Raw genomic sequence first — 24,121 nt, forward strand, 5'->3', positions numbered from 1 at the left:
TGTTGTTGACATATGGAAGGCTTTAAAGCACAGATATTGGTAGGATGATTTGTTTTGAATAATTGAGTTGTCAGAAGAATTGTTTGCAACCAAGTAAGGTGATTTGAGCATCACTGCATACTTCAACAAATTGAAGGAATTATGGGAAGAACTAAATAAATTTTCTTCCGTACCAACATGCAAGTTATGTGTTGGAGAGTATGACTCTAGACTTAAAATTGTGAGGATGTACAAATAAAATCTGTGTGTGGTAAGACTATTGAAAGGTCTCAGTGATCAATATACTATTGTAAGATCACAAGTAATGCACATGAAGCTGCTTTTCCATGTTGATGTTTCCTTTTTGTTACTTCTACAATAAAAAAGACAGAATGTAGAACCAATTGAATATAAAACCTAAATGGCCAATACAGATGTAAAGTCAAATTTTACTATAAACCCCAAGCAAGCCAGAATATGAGATGGGGTAGAGGTGGTAGAACCTCATATGGAAGAGGAGGCAGAACTCAATGATACAAGCAATATGTTTTTTGTAAGAAAAGTGGTCATACAAAGGACATATTACGAAAAAATAGTCTTTCACACCATATGAGAGCTAGAAATGGAAAAAGTATAGTGAACAATATAATTATTAATGAGCAAGATGAAGAAATCAACAATGTACCTCAGGAAGTTCAGAATGACTTTAAGATCATATTTTCTACAAACCAAAAGTTGGCATTATTGGCATTTTTAGAGAAACAAAAATTGCAACAACAAAGTCACAATCAAACCATTACATTACCATATAGCCAATGTATTGCATTTCTCATGCCATTAGCCACTTTTAGCCACAACTCTTGGGTCATTGACTCAGGAGCCATTGACCATGTTTTATATTCAATTCAAGCATTTAAAAGTCTCTACTACATTAAACATGTACATATAAACTTACCTGTGGAACTCAAATTGTCATAGATATAACTAGTATCATAGGCTGCATTTGTTTACAAGGATGGAACATTAAGGCAAGGACACAGAGATACAAAATCGTGTTTGATAGATGAGACATGGACAAAGACATTATGTCCAGAAACACTGAATTAGTGTATTTTGTGTCCATCTTGACAGAAATGACATAGAGACACTAATAAGAGACATAATTTATTTTTTATTTTTTTTGTTATGCTTGTTAATTTTTTATAATTATACTTTTTTATTATATACTTTCTTCTCAAATTTTTTGAATGAAAAAAATAAAAATAAATTAGATTTTCATTATTTGTTCTATTTTATTACTAAATAGAATACAAGAACACTAAATTTTATGTCTCTGTCATTTATGTCTTGTTCTTAATATCTTGTTTTGTCTTGTTCTCATAAAGAAACGCAGCCAGAGTTCACTACACAATTTCATTTAGTATATGCATTGTTTGTTCCAAAATTTAAGTTCAAGCTAATTTTGGTGTCAAAGTTAACCAGTGATCTAAAATGTAAGATTATTTTCGATGATTCTAACAGTGATATATAGGATAAAATTTCTAAGAAGAGGATTGGAATAGATGAACAAAAAAGTGATTATATGCATTTGAGAATTTAAAACCAATCACAGCAACAAACGTTATATTAGCATTGTCATTTATGGTATTGCCTTGCAACTCCAGCAAAGATGATTCAAAAGCAATTTAGTATCTTAGATTAAGATACGTCCCATCTTAGAGAATAAATGTGATGCAAAATTCTTATAATTTTTTGAAAATAAAGGATCCTTTGGACCATGTGACTCATGTCACTATGCAAAACAAAGAATATCTGGGCCACATTGGAACTGTCTCCGTTAGAGGATACATATTTTTTTCCTATAATTAATGACAAAAGTAGATAGACTTTGACTTTTTTCATGAAATCAAAGGTTGAGATAGCTTCTCTTGTGAAAAATTTTGTTAATCTTCTCCAAACACAATTCAATGTTTCTGTAAAAAAAATTAGAACAGATAATGACCTTGAATTTAAGTTAAATTCTTTCTACAATTTTAAAGACATAGTGCATCAAACAACATGTGTTGAGACTTCTCAACAAAATAAAATTATAAAACGAAAACATCAACACATTTTAAAAATAACTAAAGCACTAATATTTCAAACAATGTGCCAAAATATTTCACATATACAGCAGCACATGTGATCCACATTCTTAATCATATACCAAACACTCTTTTGCAAAATGTGTCTCTTTATAAAAAATTAAAAGAAAAATTACCTGAGATTGAATACATTAGGATGTTTGGCTACTTGGTATATGCTGTAACTTTGACTGCTCATTAGAAAAAACTTGATAAAAAGGCCAAAAAATGTGTACATCTTGAATATAAACCAGAAATAAAAAGTTATTTGTTATATGATCTATCAAAGAGAGAAATTTTTCTTTTTGAAAATGTTACTTTTTCTGAAAATGTCATACCTTTTGCATCAAGTGCTTTCTCTAAATTAGGCCAAGACCCAAAGCACACACCAACTAGCATACCTGCATTCACAGACCCTTTTGACATCACTTACAATGACTATTTTAGTAAAACATTGCATAACACTTTCACATATGCACCTATATCACATAATGTTATATTAGATACGACACCACACAATGATACACCAATTGTTGCATCTCATAGTGATCACATTGTTTCTGACTCAAGTGAGTTTATCATAGATCAATAAGCTCTAAACGATTATAATGATACTCACTTAGATTCATCCTTAGAGGCTCAACATTTGATATCTCAAGAATAATTTATCCATACCATACTGATCTTAAAGATCAAATAGGACAAAAAGGTCACCAACATACTTAAAAGATTTTCATTGCATGATAACTTCAATAATTAATTCAGTTACTCACAATCTATCACTATAAAATTCTATCTCACAAGTAGTTACATCAAAAGTGGTGTCACTTGAACCTAAAATATATGCATTAGATAAACTCATGCATGTAGAACATAGAAATTATGATGAAGCTGTTACAAGTGATAATTGAAAGTTAACCATAGATAATAAACTTTTTGCTCTAAAGAACAATAAGACCTGGACTCTGACTAAGTTCCCTGACGGTAAGAAAGTAATGGGGTGCAAATGGGTTTTTAAACTCAACTCAATCTAGATGGGTCCGTAAAGAGGTACAAGGCACGAGTTGTGGTATAGGGTTTTTTCAAACTCGTGAAATGGACTATAAAGATACATTTATTCCTATTGTGAAAATGAATACTTTCACAGTTGTGATGGCAATTTCAATTGTAAAGTACTGGCATTTACACCAATTCGATGTGAACACATCATTCTTTTATAGTGATTTATGTAACGACACAACTTCTAGCATGTCATGATCATACTAAAAGAAAGATTTTACTAACATTTTTATTTTATTATCTATTTAATATTGAGTCTTTACAACATTAACTTATTTATAGATTTAAGAAAAAGTCCATAAATTTTGTTTTCTTTTTTCATCAACCATCAGGCACAAAGATATTCAAATAATATATATACATAGAATTACTAATAATACTGTTCATACCCTGACCCAATAATAAAGGCCCAAGGTCCAAATGAAAGGCCTAGTCCAGAGGATTGAGCCTTACTAAGCACCAACCTTCACACTAAGAAGTCGGTGTTAAACCCGACCTACTCCCAAGAGGTCGGGACGGAGAATAGTTGGCAGATAAGCACTCATTCAAATGAGTAACTGCCCCTAAAATCTCTCTAACTACTTTATCGAGCCATATCATAACCTCCCTAAGATAATGGGACGGTTAACACCCTAAAAATATGGCACTACTCCAACGGTGGTTATTGGCTCACCACTATAAATACACTGACACCCCTCAGGTATCTCTAAGCCCAATACTCTCTAGACCTGCTCACACCCTTGCTAACTTAGGCATCGGAGTGTCTTTGCAGGTACCACCCCCCATTCACTCACGAACACAAGTCGGAAGGAGGCTCCAACGTGCAAACCAGCTCGGAAGCCACCATCCGCGGACGATTGGGCCAACCAAAGCCATCCATCTTATTAATCTCCAGTTACCCACAGTAACATTGGCGCCGTTGCCGGGGACCCGAGAGATCATCCATCGATGGCGGATAGATCCCACGAAGAAGGCCATGTGGAGACAGATTCTGAACAAGAGAATCTGGACACAGGCAACAACGATGTGAACCTCACCTTTCACCAGGAAATCGATAATCAACACAGGGAAGGCACCTCCGGAGTAAAGAACCCGAAGGTAAACTCCTCAGAAGGGCACGAGTCAGAAAAAGAAGGACCACCCCATGTAAATGAACTCATGGGATTAGTCCACAGCCGCCTAGAGCAGTTAGAGCAGGAACGAGAGCGGCAAAAGGAAACTGAAAAGAGCCTAAAAGAGGAGATGGAACGACGAAAAGAGTTAGAAAGAAAACTCTTAAAGTTGGAATCCTCCCTCAAAAGTCGCAACTCCCGTGACGAACAAGAAGAGCCACCCTTAGGCGGGGAGGACCCTTTCAGCGAGGACATAATGAAGGCAAAAGTTCCAAGGAACTTCAAAAGCCCTGATATGGACCTCTACGACGGAACCACAGATCCAAAGCATCATCTGAGCAACTTCAAAAGTCGGATGTACTTAGCTGACGCTTCCGACGCTACGCGATGCAAAGCCTTCCCGACCACTTTATCGAAAGCAGCAATGAAGTGGTTCGATAGCCTCCCCCCGAGGTCGGTTACTAGCTTTAAAGATCTCTCAAGGAAGTTTTTGATGAGGTTCTCGATCCAGAAGGACAAAGTGAAACATGCACCGAGCCTTCTGGGAATAAAACAGGAGGCCGGAGAATCTTTACGAGCCTACATGGAAAGGTTCAACAAAGCATGTTTGGAGATTCAGGACCTTCCCACTGAAGCAGTAATAATGGGGTTAGTTAATGGGCTTAGAGAAGGTCCCTTGTCGCAGTCCATATCCAAAAGACACCCCACCTCCTTGAGTGATGTACAAGAAAGAGCTGAAAAGTACATCAACATGGAGGAAAACGCCAAATTAAGAGACCTGAGTTGGCGACCTGGGCCCCCTCCCTCAACAAAAGAGAGGGAAAGGGAAGCCAAGAAAAAGGAAGAACTCGGTCTCGAAAGGCCAAGAAAATATCACTCTTATACTCCTCTGAAAGTTTCTATAGTGGACGTATACAGAGAGATTTGTAACACGGAGAGACTGCCACCCCCTAGACCCATTAAAAATAAAAAAGGGGAGAGCCGCAACGACTACTGCGAGTACCATAAAATATATGGTCACTCCACAAACGACTGTTACGACCTTAAAAATGTGATAGAAAAGCTGGCTAGAGAAGGTCGGCTGGATAAATATCTCATAGAAAGGTCGGACGGTCATGGAAAGAGAAAGCGAGATGACATGGATAGAAGAGACCCACCACCGCAAACTCCAGAAAGACATATCCATATGATCTCAGGAGGGTTCGCGGGAGGGGGACTTACCAAATCCTCTCGCAAAAGACATCTCAAAAGAGTTTATCAGGTCGGAGAAGAGTCATCCGACCTCCCTACCATTTTATTCACTAAAGAAGATGGGCAAGGAATAATCCCTGGACACGATGATCCAGTGGTAATAACCATGATCCTAGCCAATGCCCATCTCCACAAAACCCTAGTAGACCAAGGAAGCTCAGCGGACATCCTCTTTAAGCCCGCTTTTGACAAGCTAGGGTTGGACGAGAAAGAATTAAGAGCCTACCCCGACACCCTATACGGATTAGGGGACACGCCAATAAAACCACTAGGATTTTTGCCCCTTCACACTACTTTTGGAAAAGGGGAAAAATCAAAGACTCTGAGTATAGACTTCATAGTCATTGATGTGGGGTCAGCATATAATGCTTTAATCGGCAGAACTACCCTCAACCGACTCGGAGCAGTGGTATCTACTCCTCACCTCTGCATGAAATTCCCGACCTTAGCGGGAATAGCAACGGTAAGGGGAGATCAAAAGTTGGCAAGGAAGTGCTACAATGAAAGCCTAAATCTAAGAGGAAAAGGCAGAGAAGTTCACACAATAGAACTCGGGGGTGCAAGGGCCAAAGAAGAGCTGCGACCACAACCGGGAGGAAAAACCGAGGAGATACAGGTCAGTAAGGAGGAAGGAAAAAATACTCATATAGGAGCCAATCTAGGGGAAACCCTAAAACAAGGATTGACTAAGCTCCTAAGAGATAACTCCGACCTCTTTGCCTGGAAGGCCTCGAACATGCCCGGGATAGATCCCGAGCTCATGTCCCACAAACTCTCGGTTTATCCGGGATCCCGACCTGTGCAGCAAAGAAGACGGAAGCTCGGCCCAGAACGAACCCTAATAATAGAAGAACAAGTACATGCACTCCTGGAAGCTGGCTTCATTAGAGAAGTCAAGTACCCAACATGGCTAGCCAATACAGTGCTAGTCAAAAAACAGAATGGCAAATGGAGAATGTGTGTCGACTACACCGACTTAAATAAGGCATGTCCCAAGGACCCTTATCCCCTACCAAGTATTGATACCATAGTAGATTCTAGCTCGGGGTACCAATACTTATCGTTCATGGACGCCTACTCGGGATATAATCAAATCCCGATGTATAAGCCCGACCAGGAGAAAACATCATTCATCACACCCAGAGCTAATTTCTGCTACGTGGTCATGCCATTCGGATTAAAGAATGCAGGGGCCACGTATCAAAGGTTGATGAATAAAGTGTTTTCCCCTCATCTGGGGAGTCTAATGGAAGTATACGTCGACGATATGCTGGTAAAGACCAAGAAGGAAGTCGACCTCTTGTCAGACCTCTCTCAAGTCTTTGACACCATAAGGCTGCACGGGATGAGACTAAATCCCGCAAAGTGCGCCTTCGCGGTGGAGGCAGGGAAATTTCTAGGGTTTATGCTAACACAAAGAGGGATCGAAGCTAATCCCGACAAGTGTAGAGCCATCCTAGAAATGAAAAGTCCGACTTGTTTGAGAGAAGTCCAGCAGCTAAACGGCCGACTTGCAGCCCTCTCCAGATTTTTGGCAGGATCGGCACTAAAATCCCTTCCTCTATTTTCTTTATTAAGAAAGGGATGCCAATTCGAATGGACTCCTGAATGTGAGGAGGCATTCCAGGAGTTCAAAAAGTTTCTAAGCCAACCTCCTATTCTAACCCGACCAATACCTGGGAAAGACCTCGTCCTGTACTTGTCCGTAGCAAACAAGGCTGTCTCATCAGCCCTGATAAAAGAAGACAAGGTCAGACAACATCCAGTCTACTTCAGCAGTAAAGTTCTACAAGGCCCTGAACTAAGGTACCACAAACTAGAGAAGTTTGCCTACTCCTTAGTAATAGCCTCACGAAGGCTACGACCCTACTTTCAGGCTCATACAATAAGAGTCCGTACGAACCAACCCAAGAAGCAAATCCTCCAAAAGACGGATGTTGCAGGGAGAATGGTCCAATGGGCAATAGAGCTTTCCGAGTTCGACTTAAGATATGAAACTCGGACGGCTATTAAAGCTCAATGCCTCGCCGACTTCGTTGCAGAATACGCAGGGGATCAGGAGGAAAAACCAACTACATGGGAACTCTATGTAGATGGATCTTCCAACAAAATGGGAAGCGGCGCAGGCATAATATTGGTAGATGAAAGAGGAACCCAGATAGAGGTTTTCTTAAAATTTGAATTCCCAGCTTCAAATAATCAGGCAGAATACGAAGCCTTGATTGCTGGACTAAAACTAGCAGAAGAAGTCGGTGCTACAAAGGTGATGATATACAGCGACTCACAAGTGGTAACCTCCCAAATAAGTGGAGAGTATCAGGCAAAGGACCCAAATATGAAGAGGTACTTGGAAAAAACTTTGGAATACCTTGGGCACTTTGCAGAAACCGAGGTCAAACACATAACTCGGGATCTGAACAGCAGAGCAGACGCCCTATCTAAGTTAGCAAGTACCAAACCAGGAGGGAACAACAGAAGCCTGATCCAAGAAACCCTTCAGGAACCCTCAGTAATAAAAGACAAGCAAGAAGTACTTAAGGTAGTCGGTTTAGACCTCGGATGGATGAACCCCTTAGTTGAATACATGAAATTCGACATCCTCCCTAAAGAGGAGAAAGAAGCTAAAAAGATCCGAAGGGAAGCACAACACTACACCTTGGTGAGAAATATCCTCTACAGAAGGGGGATATCAACACCACTATTAAAGTGTGTACCGACCTCAAGAACTGACGAGGTGTTGGAGGAAGTACATAGTGGAATATGCGGAAACCATCTCGGAGCAAGGTCACTAGCCAGGAAAGTAATCCGAGCGGGATTCTATTGGCCGACCTTGCAGAAAGATGCTACAGAATTTGTGAAAAAATGTCAACCATGTCAGATGCATGCAAATTTCCACGTAGCTCCACCAGAAGAGCTTATCAGTATTACTTCTCCATGGCCTTTTGCAAAATGGGGAATGGATTTGTTAGGTCCTTTTCCCCAAGCGCCAGGACAAGTCAAATACCTGATCGTGGGAATAGATTATTTCACAAAGTGGATAGAAGCAGAACCATTGGCCACCATCACCGCTCAAAGAAGTCGGAGGTTCCTCTACAAAAATATCATCACAAGATATGGGATACCTTATTCCATCACTACGGATAATGGAACCCAATTCACCGATGCTACCTTCAGAAGCTTAGTAGCCAGTATGAAAATCAAACATCAGTTCACCTCGGTGGAGCACCCACAAGCCAATGGGCAAGCCGAGGCAGCCAACAAAGTCATACTGGCAGGACTAAAGAAAAGATTGCAAGAAGCAAAAGGAGCTTGGGCCGAAGAGCTCCCCCAAGTATTATGGGCTTACAGGACAACGCCTCAATCCGCCACTGGAGAAACGCCCTTCCGACTAGTCTATGGCGTAGAAGCAATGATACCAATAGAAATCAATGAGCAAAGCCCAAGGGTAATTCTCCATAATGAGATCGGAAACATAAAGGGGCACAAAGAGGAGCTTGACTTGCTCCCCGAAGTCCGAGAAGACGCCCAGATAAGAGAAGCAGCGTTGAAGCAAAGGATGATCACAAGGTACAACAAGAAAGTCATTCGAAGAACATTTGCTCCAGATGACTTGGTCTTAATCAGAAACGACATCGGAGTCAACAAATCAGTAGAAGGAAAGCTCGCCGTAAATTGGAAGGGACCATCCAAAGTCAATGAAGTTTTAGGAAAAGGTTATTATAAAATAACCGACCTGAACGGCACTGAATTCCCGAGGTCGTGGCATGCTTGTAATATGAAAAGGTACTACAGTCAAAAGCGAACTCTACTCCCTGATGTACTCTTTTCCCAACTTCATGATTTTTTTTCCCAAAAGGGTTTTTTCTGGAGAATGGTTTTTAACGAGGCATCATAGTAGAGGCTAAGGAAAAATAGGCTATTAAAACCCTTAGTAGCAAGAAGGTACCTCCCCAATTAATAAAGATCTTTTCTCATCTACAATATCTCTTATAAATTCCTTTCTAGTTTTTCTAAGTCTTTTCTACGAAACGCGCCGACTTAAGCTCGACAAAACGTGAAAATCCCATGAACCGACCTAGATGGTCGTCAGGATAAAACGACGAGGTACAAGTCGGTGTAAAGAGGTTATACAAGCCGATCGTAAACAGCTCGGAAACAACTCGACTCATAAAGTCGAAACAAAACTCCGAGCGAAGAAGCTCGAAAACACTTTGGCTCAAAAGTTGGAGTGAAAAACCGAGCAGAAAAAAAACGCATCGCAAAAATAACCTAAGTCATAAAAACTCAATAAAACATAGTTGAGCATGAGGAATAACAAAAAGAGATTGAAAAACTTACGAAAAAGTTTAAAGGCTGTCCCAAAAGTCCTTAAACAAAAGGCTCAGAAAAACAAACAGGCCAAAAGGAAAGGTTTTCAAGAAAAGATCAAGGGGACTTCAGAAAATTAAAAAGCATACACGCATAAGGTAATCTAAACCCTTATCCAAAAAAAAGGGTATCCATTTTGTTAACTTAAAAACCCCTTATCAAAAAAGGGGTATTTCTTAATATTTTTGTTTACGGCCTAGGAAGGCAAAAAAAAAATTGTTCAAACAGCACTACCAAACAGAAATAAATAAAGAGTTTAAAAATGGGGGGCCCACAGGCCGGACCCCCAAATAGCCACTAATCATTTTTTAGAAGAAGGATCACCACCACCAGAATCAGGAGGAGCGCCGCCAGAGGCATCCATGGGAGATGAAGAGATAGGAGGATCTACTGAAGAACTCGTAGCGTCTTTAGAACGAGGAGGGGACTCAATAATCCTCTGCCCCCGAGTCTTCAATTCTGACTCGGAAACGATTACGGGGGCAGGAGGATCCACGATGGCACCATCAATAACAACTTTGTCAGGATGTAAAGGAGAAAGATCCAAGTCGGGAGCAATCACCCTGACTTGCTCCAGGAAAATCCTCCAAGATTCCTCGGCGCCGTCAGCAATAGAGTCCTCCAACTCATCATACGCCTTCCGAGAATTCAGCAGATCATTCTTCACAGACACAAGATCATTGAATAAACTTTGATAGCTGGCCTGCGCTGTTTTTCTCAACTCCATCTCCATGTTGCATTGGGCCTGCAAAACCTTCCCTTTCTCCCGGAAGGTATCTCTCTCCTCCCTTAGCTTGGCGATCTCCTTCTTCAACTCTCCCTCATGCTCTTGATATGAACGAAGCCTTCCTTCCAGCTCCTCGACCCTCGAGGTCGTCCCTAAAGAGCTGAGAGGAGCCTTCTCAAAGATATCCAAGAGTTTGCCACAAACCCCCGCCGCTTTGAGACTCTCCTCGATCATCGTGGTAAGGTGGCTCCGAACAGACATATCATCCATGCTTATACGAGCATGGGGATAGATATTCTTTCGGACGAACGTAATAGCATCCGCCTTAACCTCACCAGAAGAGCCAGACTCTAAAGTCTTGCGCTTCTTTGGATCAGGGGAAGGTCGGACGACGGGGAGCGGCTGAGGGGGAGCTGAAGAAGAAATCACAATGGGCTTGGAAAGAGTCCCCACGTTCCGAGGAGGAGGAGGAGGAGAGATAACCCTGGCACCACCAGCCCGAGCGCGAGACTTGGCTTTGGCCTCCTGAACTCTCTGAAAAGATTCTTGAGCGTTTGTCTTTGCCATTTCTGAAAAAGAAAAACAATAGCTAAGGAATCAAACAAATCGGAATGATCAGTTGACAAGTCGGGAATTTAACAAACAAGAAAAAGCTACCTAGCTGCGCTTGGATAAAGGTCGGAGACCCTTGGAGAAACTTTTTAGTATCCAAATATGGGGCCCTCCCCCACACTTCTCGGAGGAACCCCACAATGGCAGCCTCTACTTCATCCAGGTCATCTAGACCATATTTCTCACAAGGGGAGGCCTCCAGCCAGTATAAGGGAAAGCGAGGAGAAGAGTTATCATCCAGAAAAAAGGGGTGGTGACCCTCTACAGCTTGCACTTTGAAAAAATAATTTTTGAAGTCATGGAAGGATTCGTTAAAAAGGGTGAAAATTCTCCGACCTTGTATGGCTCGGAAGGACACCCATTGCTGCTTGTTGTTTAGCCCACTAAAGGGCTTAGTCATATGGAAAAGAAAAAAGAAAATCCTCAAAGAGGTCGGGAAGTCCAAAGCTTGACTAATAAATTGATAAATTTTCAGAAAACCCCAAGAATTGGGGTGAAGTTGGGTAGGGACAACTCGACAGTGGTGCAAAACAGACATCTCAAAATCCGAAAAAGGAAGAAAGACACCCAGACGGGTGATCATACATTCATACATAAAGAAAAAATGAGGGGCCGCCTCATTGGCCCTCCCAAAACAAACCCGGTCTTCTGGACCCGGGACTACCAACTCATATTTTGGCTCATCATCCTCAGAAACACAAATCCTGTGGTGAGTACGAAGATGAGTAATAAACTCCGCATCGACCAAAGGTTCCTCTCTTAGGACTGTGACATCAACCCATTGAGAAAGAGCTTCTACAGAAGACATTTTTCTAAAAACGCGACGAAAACCTACAAAGAAAAACGGAAAAAGAATAAAAAACGAGAATCCCTAAGGGGATACGAAAGCCTACGCACATTCCTAACGGACACGACGCTTGATTAGACGTAACTGTCAGAACCGAAAAGACACGAAAAAGTCATGTCGGTTTCAGAAAATCACGTCAGTCCTCCACAAAGTCGACTACGACCCCGAGTAAAAATACTCGAACCCAAGTCTTATAAAGATCTTGGGTTCAAGTAGGGGCACTGTTCATACCCTGGCCCAATAATAAAGGCCCAAGGTCCAAATGAAAGGCCTAGTCCAGAGGATTGAGCCTTACTAAGCACCAACCTTCACACTAAGAAGTCGGTGTTAAACCCGACCTACTCCCAAGAGGTCGGGACGGAAAATAGTTGGCAGATAAGCACTCATTCAAATGAGTAACTGCCCCTAAAATCTCTCTAACTACTTTATCGAGCCATATCATAACCTCCCTAAGATAATGGGACGGTTAACACCCTAAAAATATGGCACTACTCCAACGGTGGTTATTGGCTCACCACTATAAATACACTGACACCTCTCAGATATCTCTAAGCCCAATACTCTCTAGACCTGCTCACACCCTTGCTAACTTAGGCATCAGAGTGTCTTTGCAGGTACCACCCCCCATTCACTCACGAACACAAGTCGGAAGGAGGCTCCAACGTGCAAATCAGCTCGGAAGCCACCATCCGCGGACGATTGGGCCAACCAAAGCCATCCATCTTATTAATCTCCGGTTACCCACAGTAACAAATACATTATAACATCTATTCATTAAACAAAATATGTTCATGCAAATATATATTCACATGATTACTAATAATAATATATTATAATTATTTTAATAAATTTAGATATAACTCAAATACAATACCCATTCATCTGTAGAGAAATAAAAACTTCAAGTAATAAAGGTAAGAGACAATAAACTCTACAATAACTTGACTCGCAATTAACTCTTGTATGCTTTCACAACTTTATAATAAGTCTTCATATGTCACTGAAAGAGTTAAAAATTTTGGAGTGAAAATAGATCCACACATTTTCAGTAGAGAATGTGAATACCATAAAAATAAAAAATAAAATGCAAATAATTAACTTACTCAAGAAATTTATTTTTATCAAGCCTTTAAAAATGCTTTTGGTTTTACTTTAAATAATTAATTACTTTCTTTAAATTCTTAACATGTACAAACTCAATTCACGTCAGTTTTATCCTATTGATATAGTAACAAGCACAAGCAAAACACATAATATGAAGTGACAAGCAATTCACACATGAATCATACAACAAGAAATTCATAAATAACACATCACAATAATATAAAGTACACCCAAATATTTTATACAAATACATATGATAAATGTCTATCCTAAACAGGTCATGAGCTCATGTGTCGGTTAGCTACCTGCTCTCAACCACATCTCCGAAATAAGCGCTACGCATCGCCGTCTCTATGTTTGAAAATCATTCCCTCTATGAGTATTTAGTATTCACCGTCCTCATAGGAAAACCAAAATATTCCCTCCATAAGCATCTTGTATTCGCTGTCCTCACTAGACCGTACTCAATGTCTCAAATGAGCACTACGTATCACCGTTCTTACTATATAGTTGGCACCAAAGCCCAATTAACATTTTTCTTTCAACTTTTTCTTTTTGTAAACCTTTTTCAGTTTCTTTCTCTGTTCTTTTTTCTTTAACCGTTTCTTTCAGTTATTAGTTCTCAATCTCTATAACTCCTCTTAGTTCTCTCCTTTTCTTTTATTCCTTTTTCTCAACTTGTCCCTAACCTTTTCTCAACCTCAATCTTTTTCTTAACATTAACTTTTCTTTAACTTGACTTAACATTTCATTAACTTTAATCTTTTCTTCAATTATCCTTCAACTCTTTCTTTTACTTTTTTATAAAAATTTGGACATAACCTATTTTAAAAGTGGACTTAACCACCTTTTAAGAATTTCCTCAATTTCATCAATTTATCAACTTTTTTTAACAATTATCAAATAAAAAAGTTCTCAATAATCAACATATTTTATCACCGTATAATTTCAGTCATTGTAAAATTATTTATAAACCTTTCAAATTACTACTTTAGTTAGGAAATCAATTTTAGGAACTCAGTTTATAAATTCACCCTCAATTTATTTATCATTCATCAAACTTCATTACTCATCATAATTTAATTCAGCAACCAATCACAACGTTATTAAGTAAAAATTAGAACTTTCAACAAGCATTCATTCCCAAACAATCTTGCAAGATGCACATAACCGTTAAACAAATCTCAATTCACACGCATTCAATTATCATCACACTAACACCAAAATCAATTACCATTCACTTCCACAACAAAAAATTCAATCACACAAGACAATTATTAATCTATTTACAATTATTTACTAAACTTTATAGGCATTCATAAAATTAAAATTTTTAATTTTAAAAATATATCCCCTACCTCAAATTTTACATTTTCACATTGTAAATTTTTTATAGGAAATTTTTTTTATTTAAACGAATTTATCAAATTATTTTTGATTATATATTTAAAAATTTAATATTTTAAATCTCATTAAATAATATAATAGTTATTTTAAAATTTAAATCTTTTAATTTTTTTAAAATTATAATTTTTATTATTGTTTAATTTATATGGTAAAACTCAATAATTGAAAAACCAATTTGTGAGATCAACTGTTGAATCTTAATATTTTAATATGATTTTTTTTAAAATAACTACTATATTTATTTAGTAAAATTTAAAATATTAAAATATTTAAAATAACTATTATATTTATTTATTAAAATCTAAAATATTAAAACTAGTTATATACTCACAACCAATAATGATATCTCTAAATTATTTTTTTTCTCACTAAATTTTTTATTTTTTAACTCTCTCTTTGAAATCTTTTCTTCTCAAATCCTTTTTCTAACTCTTTTTATAAAAACAAATCCAGATCTATTTTTTTTTACTCTTCTTTCTTCTTCAATCTCTCCTTTTTTCGTTGATGCATCTTGATGTTTATAGAAAAATCATAGTTTAATCAATGCGATTTGAAGTAAAAATTCATCTTCTAATACATATTTTGGCTAAAATTTTTAAATTGATAGTACACACTAATACATATTTTTCTTAACAAAGATTTTGTCTCTGACCTTGCTTATTTTTTTCTTTTTTTTTTGGATACTGATGTAAAAGAAATATTGAAATAAAATTATTTTTGTGATTTTTATAATTTTTATTTTTATTATTTTTTAAAAAAATATAATAATAATAATAATAATAATAATAATAATAATAATAATAATAATAATAATAATAATAATAATAATAATAATAATAATATGTAATTATTTGGACAATTTTAGATTTCAACAACCAGGAATAATAAAAAAATTAATTAAAAGTTCTACAAAAATTATAACTTATAGAAAAACTTGTATGGTAATAAAATAATAGATGAAATATCAACGAATTTGTTTAGGTGAGAAAAGATTTTTTTTTTGAATTATCTTTTTTTAAAAGATTTTACAGAAAAGTAAAAATAATTTTATATTTAGATATTTTATGCAAAAATATATTTTATCTATCAATTATGTTTAGGTATAACAATATAAAAATATTTTTTTATTTATTTATTATGTGAAAACATCTTTTTTTAAGTCTTTTAAAAAATATATATTGTAATTTCTCAAAAATACTTTTGTTTTTTATTTTTCTAATGTTTTTACTTTATTAATAAAAATTTATCAAACAAACTAAAAGAAATTTTTTTTCATCAATTTAATAACACCTAAACAAACACAAAATAGATAAATAGATAGATAGATAGATTGTCTAAGTCTATCGAACAATTTCCTTGAACAATCCATTTATTTTCTTAAGCAATACAATTCTATTATGAGATAGACATAAATTGTAGAGACCTAGTGTCTTTCTTCTGTTATGATAGGAGATTATTCCTTTCTTGAGGGGAGAAGAGAAAAAGAAGAATCATCATCATCTAAATATAGGAGGCAGTACTTAAAATTTGTTATAATCAATTTATTGCCCTTTTTGGTGTCTAAACAATTCAAGAACAACCACCAGAGGAAAAAAATGGAAACAGCCCAACCAGCTGTGGTCACATCTCGAAGGAGAACTTGTTGAAGCTCTCCCCATGGCTCCAACCATTCACCATAATCAGAATTCAGAACCGCTCCAAGCTCCACGCTTAGCTAACATATTTTACTTGCTCTCTGCTCAATTGCACTCATAGGAGTGAAAACTTAAAATGCCTTTCAAGCTAACTCAAAAAGCTATATTAGAATCTAGAACATAATGATATATTAGCAACGATTTTGTTAAATCTTTCTGTTTTATTAACAGAAAAAAGTGTGGTTGAAAAGAAATACTTCTAAACCTGGACAACTGGATTTTAATTACTATAAATAACAACATAAATATTGCAAATCAATCATGGGAACGGTAAGCAGCAATTATAAGATTTGTTCCATGTCGATCGAGACTACATCTTAACATGTACAATATAAAACTATGCTTACACAAATTGCAGCCCCTTCAGTTTTAATATATTAGCCTAACAAGTTATTAACAAACGGGATTGTCAACACTAAGAAGCGTTAGAGTAGCTAAGTTCATGTTGTTGACCAATAATCACTGCAAGAACATAGCCCCTCTTTAAAATGGTGGAACATTTTAGCATCTCTTATGATGAGTTCTCTGCCCACAATGTTAGAAATAATTTTCAGTGCATTAACTCGGAGGTTCTTAATTACCCTAATAGGAGAGCGAGCAGAGCTTCTAAGGAGTCCATAAGCAACAGCAAGTCTCTCACTATGGGCAAGAAGAGCTTTCTTCTTTCCCTTCTTGGTCTATGTCTCCGGAATCTAGCCGGCTTCTTTCATCTGTGACTTCATACCTTTAAGCAAAGCATATATATATTATCATTCTCAGCATGAGAAGTCTCTGCAGCTTTATATTCATAAACTCGAATTTGTTAAAGGCATCAGACCCAGGTTCGTTATTGAGAGAGAAGTGGAATCAGAAACAATGACGGAAAATGATGAATTTGTCATATTTTCAGTTATACACATTTCTTACAGCACAAGCTAACTGACTTCCAGGTCCTCCCAAATACTTGTAAGTTGTAACAGCATAACAAACTCATGCTGACTCAGACTAACTACCTCCTGCTGACTCATCGTCATTCTCAGCAACCACTCCATCACTCACACCATCAAAAATTTCCACCACGCGCAACGATATTATTATTATTATTCGCATATTCATTATTTCTTCCAGAGAAAACCATTTGCATTTTCTTGAGCAACGTAATCTTGACTTTGCCTATTTAATAGCTGGTTCTGATATGAACCTGAATTAATCTCAGCATTTTTTTTGCATCTGATAACCGAAAGAATCATCAGTTGCAGAACCATGAAAAGAGAACTAAACAAACTAAGGGTTTTGATAAAATCTGAGAGTGGCGCCAGCAACAACCATTGCGTAACTTCAAAATCACCTCTGTGTTTACAGGAATGATAGCAGTTTAGGTTGTTTAATATTAGGCAACTATTATAGCTAGGATTTGTCGTACAAAATCACCTCTGTGTTTACAGGAAAAAAAAATAGCTAAATCAAAAATTGAAGCGTTTAAAAAATTTAAACGTATTTTTTATTTTTTAAATGCTAAAACAAATATACCCTATAATATATTGAGTATAATTAGGGAAGCAATTATTTATCGGTTAATATCAATTAATTTTGAAAAAGTTTTTAACTCATATTAATATTCAAATCAACATTAAAATCCACATAATACAAGAACATCAAAACTCCATTAAAAAAATTCGAAAGTAAAATAAAATATTCAAAATTAATAGTAATTTTGTTGAAAGTCATTAGTAATATTTTTATTTTTATTTTTATCTTTATAGTAATACAAATGGGAGCTCATATGCTGACGTGGCGCTCATACGTTGAGTTTGAGAGTTTATTTACTTACGTGTCATCGTTAGAAAATTTTAAATTTATATTTAAAAATTATAAATTATTATTTACTTAGGTTGTTATTTTTAAATTTTAAATTATTTGTTTGGGTTGTTATAGTTAGGTTATTATTTTTTAAATTTTGAATTATTTTATTTAGATTATTGTTTTTTAAATTTTAGATTGTTTTACTTAGGTTGTTATTTTTTAAATTTTAAATTATTTTACTTAAGTTGTTATTTTTTAAATTTTAAAACTATTTTTTAAAAATTTGTCGATTCTTTTTAACATTGTTTTTAAAATGTTGTTGATTCTTTTTAAAAGTTGCAGCTACATACGTCCTTTTACATATATTTACGTTATTTTAAAATTTTAAAAATTGTTAATATATTTATTTACTTTATCTACAAGTTTATAAATTTAAATTTAAATTAAAGTCAATCAAATTTAAAAAATTTTAGCTATAAGTCAATTATAAAAAAGTATAAGTTATGAGATATTTATAGCGCCACAATTCAAAGTACATCAATCCCTTTCTTTACATATATCAAAAATCTAAAAGAGGGTATTCTAAAAGAGGATATTCTATCGGGAGGTTAAATTATGTTCCACCGGGTACATGTGATATTTACTATATGAGAATTTTGTTAGATATTAAGAGAGGTTGCACAATATATGAGTCTATTAGGACAGTTAATGGTATTACACATTCTAGCTTCTAAGATGCTTGCTATTCCATGGGACTACTGTGCGATGATAGGGAATTCATTGCAACTATTAATGAAGTAGCTGAACTTGCATCTGGTCATCAATTGAGAAAACTATTTGCGATGCTACTGATATCTAATAGCATTAACAAACTAGAGTGTGTTTGGAATGCAACTTAGATATTATTAGCTTATGAAATACTATATAAGAGGAGAAAAGCTTTGAAAAACCAAGGTATTTTACTATATCTTTTTTTAATATCAAAATTTTATTCTCTTATTATTTTATTTTTATTAATAATATTAATAGTTTTATTTTGGAATTACTTATTAAATATTTCATAAAATCATCATGTATTTTGGCTAGGACTAAACATGATTGATGACGAATTGAAAAATCTCTACCTTATTGAGATTGAGAAGATACTCAACACCAATGCGAGATCTTTAAAGACTATCAATCAATGCCATATCCTGAGATGTCTGATGTTCGCCTTTTTCAGAATAAGCTAATAGAGGAGAAATTAGCATATGACACAAATGAGTTGACTCATACAAACTTATATACAGAACAAAAGATGACTTTCATGAGCAAAGGTAAGTATCGATGAGATACTCAATGCTGTTATTACACACTCTGGTGATCTTTACTTCGTTTATGGGCATGGTGGGTGTGGTAATATATTTATTTGGAATGAACTTTCTTTTGCTATCCAGTCTAGAGGAAAGATTTTTTAAATGTCGCATCCAGTTGAATTGTGTCTTTACTCCTACCTGGTAGCAAAACGGCTCATTCTAGATTTTCAATACCCATTACAATTACTGATGAATCTACTTGCAACATCAAGCATGGCAGTTTGAAGGTTGAGCTGATCATCCAAAGTAGTTTAATAATTTGGGATGAAACTCTAATACTCAATAAAATGTGCTTTGAAGTACTTGATCGGACGCTCATGGATCTTATGTCAGTTACCGATCAACATAAGACACATCAACCATTTGGTGGTAAAATTGTTGTTCAAGGAGGTGATTTCAGACAGATACTTTCGGTGATTCCGAAAGGAAGTAGACACGAGATATTGTCATTAGCTATTAAATCATCCCATTTGTAGTCGTTTTGTAAAGTTCTGAAACTGCATATGAACATGAGGCTTCTAATGTCTTCTTCGAATGAAGATCAAGGTGAAATGAAGAGATTTGCTAATTGGATACTTGATGTTGAAAATGAAAATATTGATTCTGTTGTTAGTGATGAATCAGAAGTTGAAATTTCAGATGATCTATTGATTATCACTATTGATGACCCTCTCTCTCATTTAGTACACTTTGCATATCTAAATTTGTTGTAAAACATATTAGATTACAAGTATTTTTAGAGTAGGACAATTCTTGCGCCCATGCTTGAGAGTGTTGAGAAGGTAAACGATTTCGTCTTGACAATCTTTCTAGGGATGAAAAACGAGTATTTGAGTTCTGACACAACATGTCAAGCTGATGAGAATGAAGTTATACAACAAGAGTGGTTCAAACCAGAGTTCCTAAATGACATCAAATGTTCAGGACTACCCAATCACAAGTTGACTTTGAAGCCAGGAGTTGCTGTAATGCTACTGCGAAACATATACCAGACTTCAAGTTTATACAACGGGACAAGATTAATAGTTAATGAACTCGGCAACAACATAATTGGAGCGACGGTAGTGACTGGTAGAAATATTGGAGATAAAGTGTACATTCCAAGAATGAACTTGATCCCTTCAGATTCAGAATTGCCATTTAAGTTCCAACGGAGACAATTTCCATTAACAATATGCTTTGCAATGACCATTAACAAGAGTCAGGGTCTATCATTATCACATGTAGGATTTTACTTGCCAAAATCAGTGTTCACATATGGACAACTTTATGTTGCTTTGTCAAGAGTTAAGAGTCGCAGTGACCTAAGGATTTTAATTCTAAACGAAGATGGCAATCTAAAGTCATTGATGCACCACTAATTCTTGGTACATCTTGTGCTTAATTGAGTGGATTTTATCCACTATTCTCACATTTATTCACAGAATCCGCATGTTTTATACCTTTCTTCCTGATTTTGTGCTATGATTGAAAACATACTTCTTTGGCCTTTAATTCACTATTTTTAATCCTCTCTTAATACCATTCGACGCCGTGATCTGTGTGTTAAGCGTTTTCAGGCTTTATATGGCAGGAATGGCTTAGAGAATGGAGAGGAGGCTTGAAAAAAATGGAAGGAACACAAGAAATAAAGGAGATAGCTAGCGAGAATCGACGCGCACGCATGGCTCACGCGTGCGCGTGACTTGAAGATTTTCACAGCGACGCGTGCGCATACCTGACGTGTGTGCGTAACTTGGAGACTTGCACATCGATGCGTACACGTGACTGACGCATACACGTGACATGCGCCACGTGCAGAAAGTGCAAAAAGCACTGGAGACGATTTCTAGGCTCCATTTTGACCCAATTTTTGGCCCAGAAAACACATATTAGAGACTGCAAAGTGGAGGAATCGGAGACACTTCTCATTCACAATTTAGGTTTGGAGATGTAGTTTTCCAGAGAGAAAGGCTCTCTCCTCTCTCTAGGTTTTAGGATTCTTAGGTTTAGCTATTTTCAATTTTAGATTTCTACTCTATTTCAATTTAGTTTCTCTTCTACTCTTATTTGTTCTAGCATTCTAGTTTATCTATTTCATTTGTTGATTACTTTATGTTGCCAATTTAGTTTATGAACTCCATGTTAGATTTGGCTTTCTATTTAATACAATTTGAGGTATTTCACATTTATGGTTGCTTTCTTCAATTTATGTTATTAATGCTCTCAATTGCTTGTTTGGATTTTATTCTCTCTTGTTGCTTTTCTATGCTTTTGTGTTTTGCCTTCCAAGTGTTTGATAAAATGCTTAGTTGGATTCTAGAGTAGATTTTTATCCTTTTTGGCCTTGGTTGAGTAATTGGTGACACTTGAGTTATCAAAATCCTTTGTTGATTGATAATTGAAAGTTGCTGATTGATTTAGATTTTACTAAAGCTAGTCTTTCCTTAGGAGTTGACTAGGACTTGAGGAACCAAATTGATTTGTCCACTTGACTTTCCTTCAAAATTAGAGGGTTAACTAAGTGGGAGCAATGAACAATTCGCATCACAATTGATAAGGATAGCTAGGATAGGACTTCCAGTTCTCACACCTTGCCAAGAGCTTTTCTAGTTATTAGTTTATTCCTTTTGCAATTTACAATTCTTGTTTCCTATCCAAAACCCCAAAACACACTTTTCCATAACCAATTATAAGCACACTTCCCTGCAATTTCTTGAGAGACGACCCGAGGTTTAAATACTTCGGTTATTAAATTTATTAGGGGTTTGTTACTTGTGACAACCAAACTTTTGCATGAAAGGATTCCGTGTCGGTCTAGAAGCTATACTTTCACGAGAACATATTTGCGAATTCTAGACCACGCAAGGAATTCGCTCATCAAAATGGCACCGTTGCCGGGGATCGAACCCAGGTCGCCCCATGACAGGCAGGAATACTCACCACTATACTATAAAAAAAAGCATTCAATGCGTAAGCGTACCTGGCGCGTGCGCGTCGCTTACAGTTTCAGGCAACCACGCGAAAGCGCGCATGGCGCGCACGCGTGACCTTGAATTCGGCGTAAATGGGTGTTTGGCTGAATGTTGTGCTTGCTTGGCGCTGATATTGTGCTGGACGCACAACCTGCCCCACGTGTACGCGTCACCTTGCCCATCTGGTCACCCACGCGTGCGCGTACATGCCGCGCACGCATCGCACACCTTCTCTCCATGAATGCGAGAGTTATAGAGGGTTGTGCGTGCGTGGGGCTGGACTCGCGCTAGCGGCACAACCCCTATCACACGTACGCGTACTGGACGCCTTCTCGTCCCTCTCCTTTCGCGCAACCCACGTGGACGCACGCAGTACGCGTGCGCGTCGGTTGTGCCGCACCACTAAATCCCAGCGCCGCCAATTTTCATTCTTTCCCACCACACAAATCTTAATTCTCTTTCAATCCTAATTCTTTCCTCCCCTCTCTTCTCATCCTTATTCTCTCTCATTTCTTTTACTTGCTGCTTTTGCATACTTCTTTTCCTTACATTTTAATCTTATTCATGTTTTTATTTTCTTTTCTAAGTTTATTATTCTCCGTTGGTGTTAAATGTTCTTATTCAACTATTGCATCTTTTCTTGAATTATTTTAGTGCTTCATGACTTGTTTTAAACTGTTGAGTGATATTATTTATTGATCAATGCTAATCTTTTATCACACTTGTATTCCATTTGCATTGATATGCACTTATATTGTCTTTCATTACCCACACTCTCTCCTCCATTATTGCAATTTTTACACTATTGATATGCCATTTGCTTCTATTATTTTCTCACTTACATGTTATAGCTACCATGTAGTTGAGATCCTCATTATTTGGCATCAACCCACCCATATTTTCTTTGTTTCCTTATCTTTGTTTCTGGGTTACTTTTCTTCCTTTTTCTCTTCTTTCAGGATGGCCACCGAGAAGGGAAAGGAAAAGCTTCTCAATGGGGCAACTGACAAGTCCATCTGTACAACTTTTGGTGAAAAGCATCAGCTGTAGCAACATGTCCACTTGCACATCTCAGCATGCACCGAGGACGGTGCAATCTTTAAGTGTGGGGAGGTCGATACCGACTTCTGTGGGTTAGTTACTCTCTTTTCAACACCAATATTTAGTTTTTTTTGTTACTGAGTTGTTGCATTGCATAATAGATTGCATAGTTAGTTAGCTGCTTGTAGTTATGTACTACTTGGTTGAAGTGATATCTTCTTTTTCAAGAAACTTTTTATAGCATTTCACTAATTTGAATTAAAACTTTTATTAAACTTGTTTGAAGAAATGTATTTTGGAACATGGTTTAGAGCTCGAACACACAGCCTTGTGAGATTTTGAGCCTATTTGATTGGTTGCATCTTATCAACCAATATTTTATTTTTAGTGTGTATTGTTCTCTCTAAAATTGTGATTTTTGGCTTGCTTAATTCTATATTTCCATTATTTGATGTATGCATGCACTTATATGACTGAGGCAGGGGCGGAGCTAAAAATTTTTTTGGGAGGGGCGAACATAAAATATATAAACTAAGAAGAGAGAAAAATTAAAACTTAAAAGAGAGTTAAACTAAAAAATTAGAAGTTTGGGAGGGGCCATTGCCCCCTTTTCCATGAATGTGGCTCAGCCACTAGATTGAGGCCTTTGTTCACTATAGCTCACATACCCATATGGCCTTAACATTTTTATTATCCTTTGCAAACC

General features: G+C 36.7%; 1 protein-coding gene across 1 annotated transcript; it reads left to right on the forward strand.

The window, feature by feature from the left end:
* Positions 1–20,181: 20,181 nt before the first annotated feature.
* Positions 20,182–20,781, forward strand: LOC130949885 (uncharacterized). Its single transcript, XM_057878492.1, has one exon. The coding sequence runs from the start codon at positions 20,182–20,184 to the stop codon at positions 20,779–20,781; it is 600 nt and encodes a 199-aa protein (XP_057734475.1).
* Positions 20,782–24,121: the final 3,340 nt, after the last annotated feature.

Source organism: Arachis stenosperma, chromosome 9, assembly GCF_014773155.1.
Source record: "Arachis stenosperma cultivar V10309 chromosome 9, arast.V10309.gnm1.PFL2, whole genome shotgun sequence".
Taxonomy (NCBI): Eukaryota; Viridiplantae; Streptophyta; class Magnoliopsida; order Fabales; family Fabaceae; genus Arachis; species Arachis stenosperma.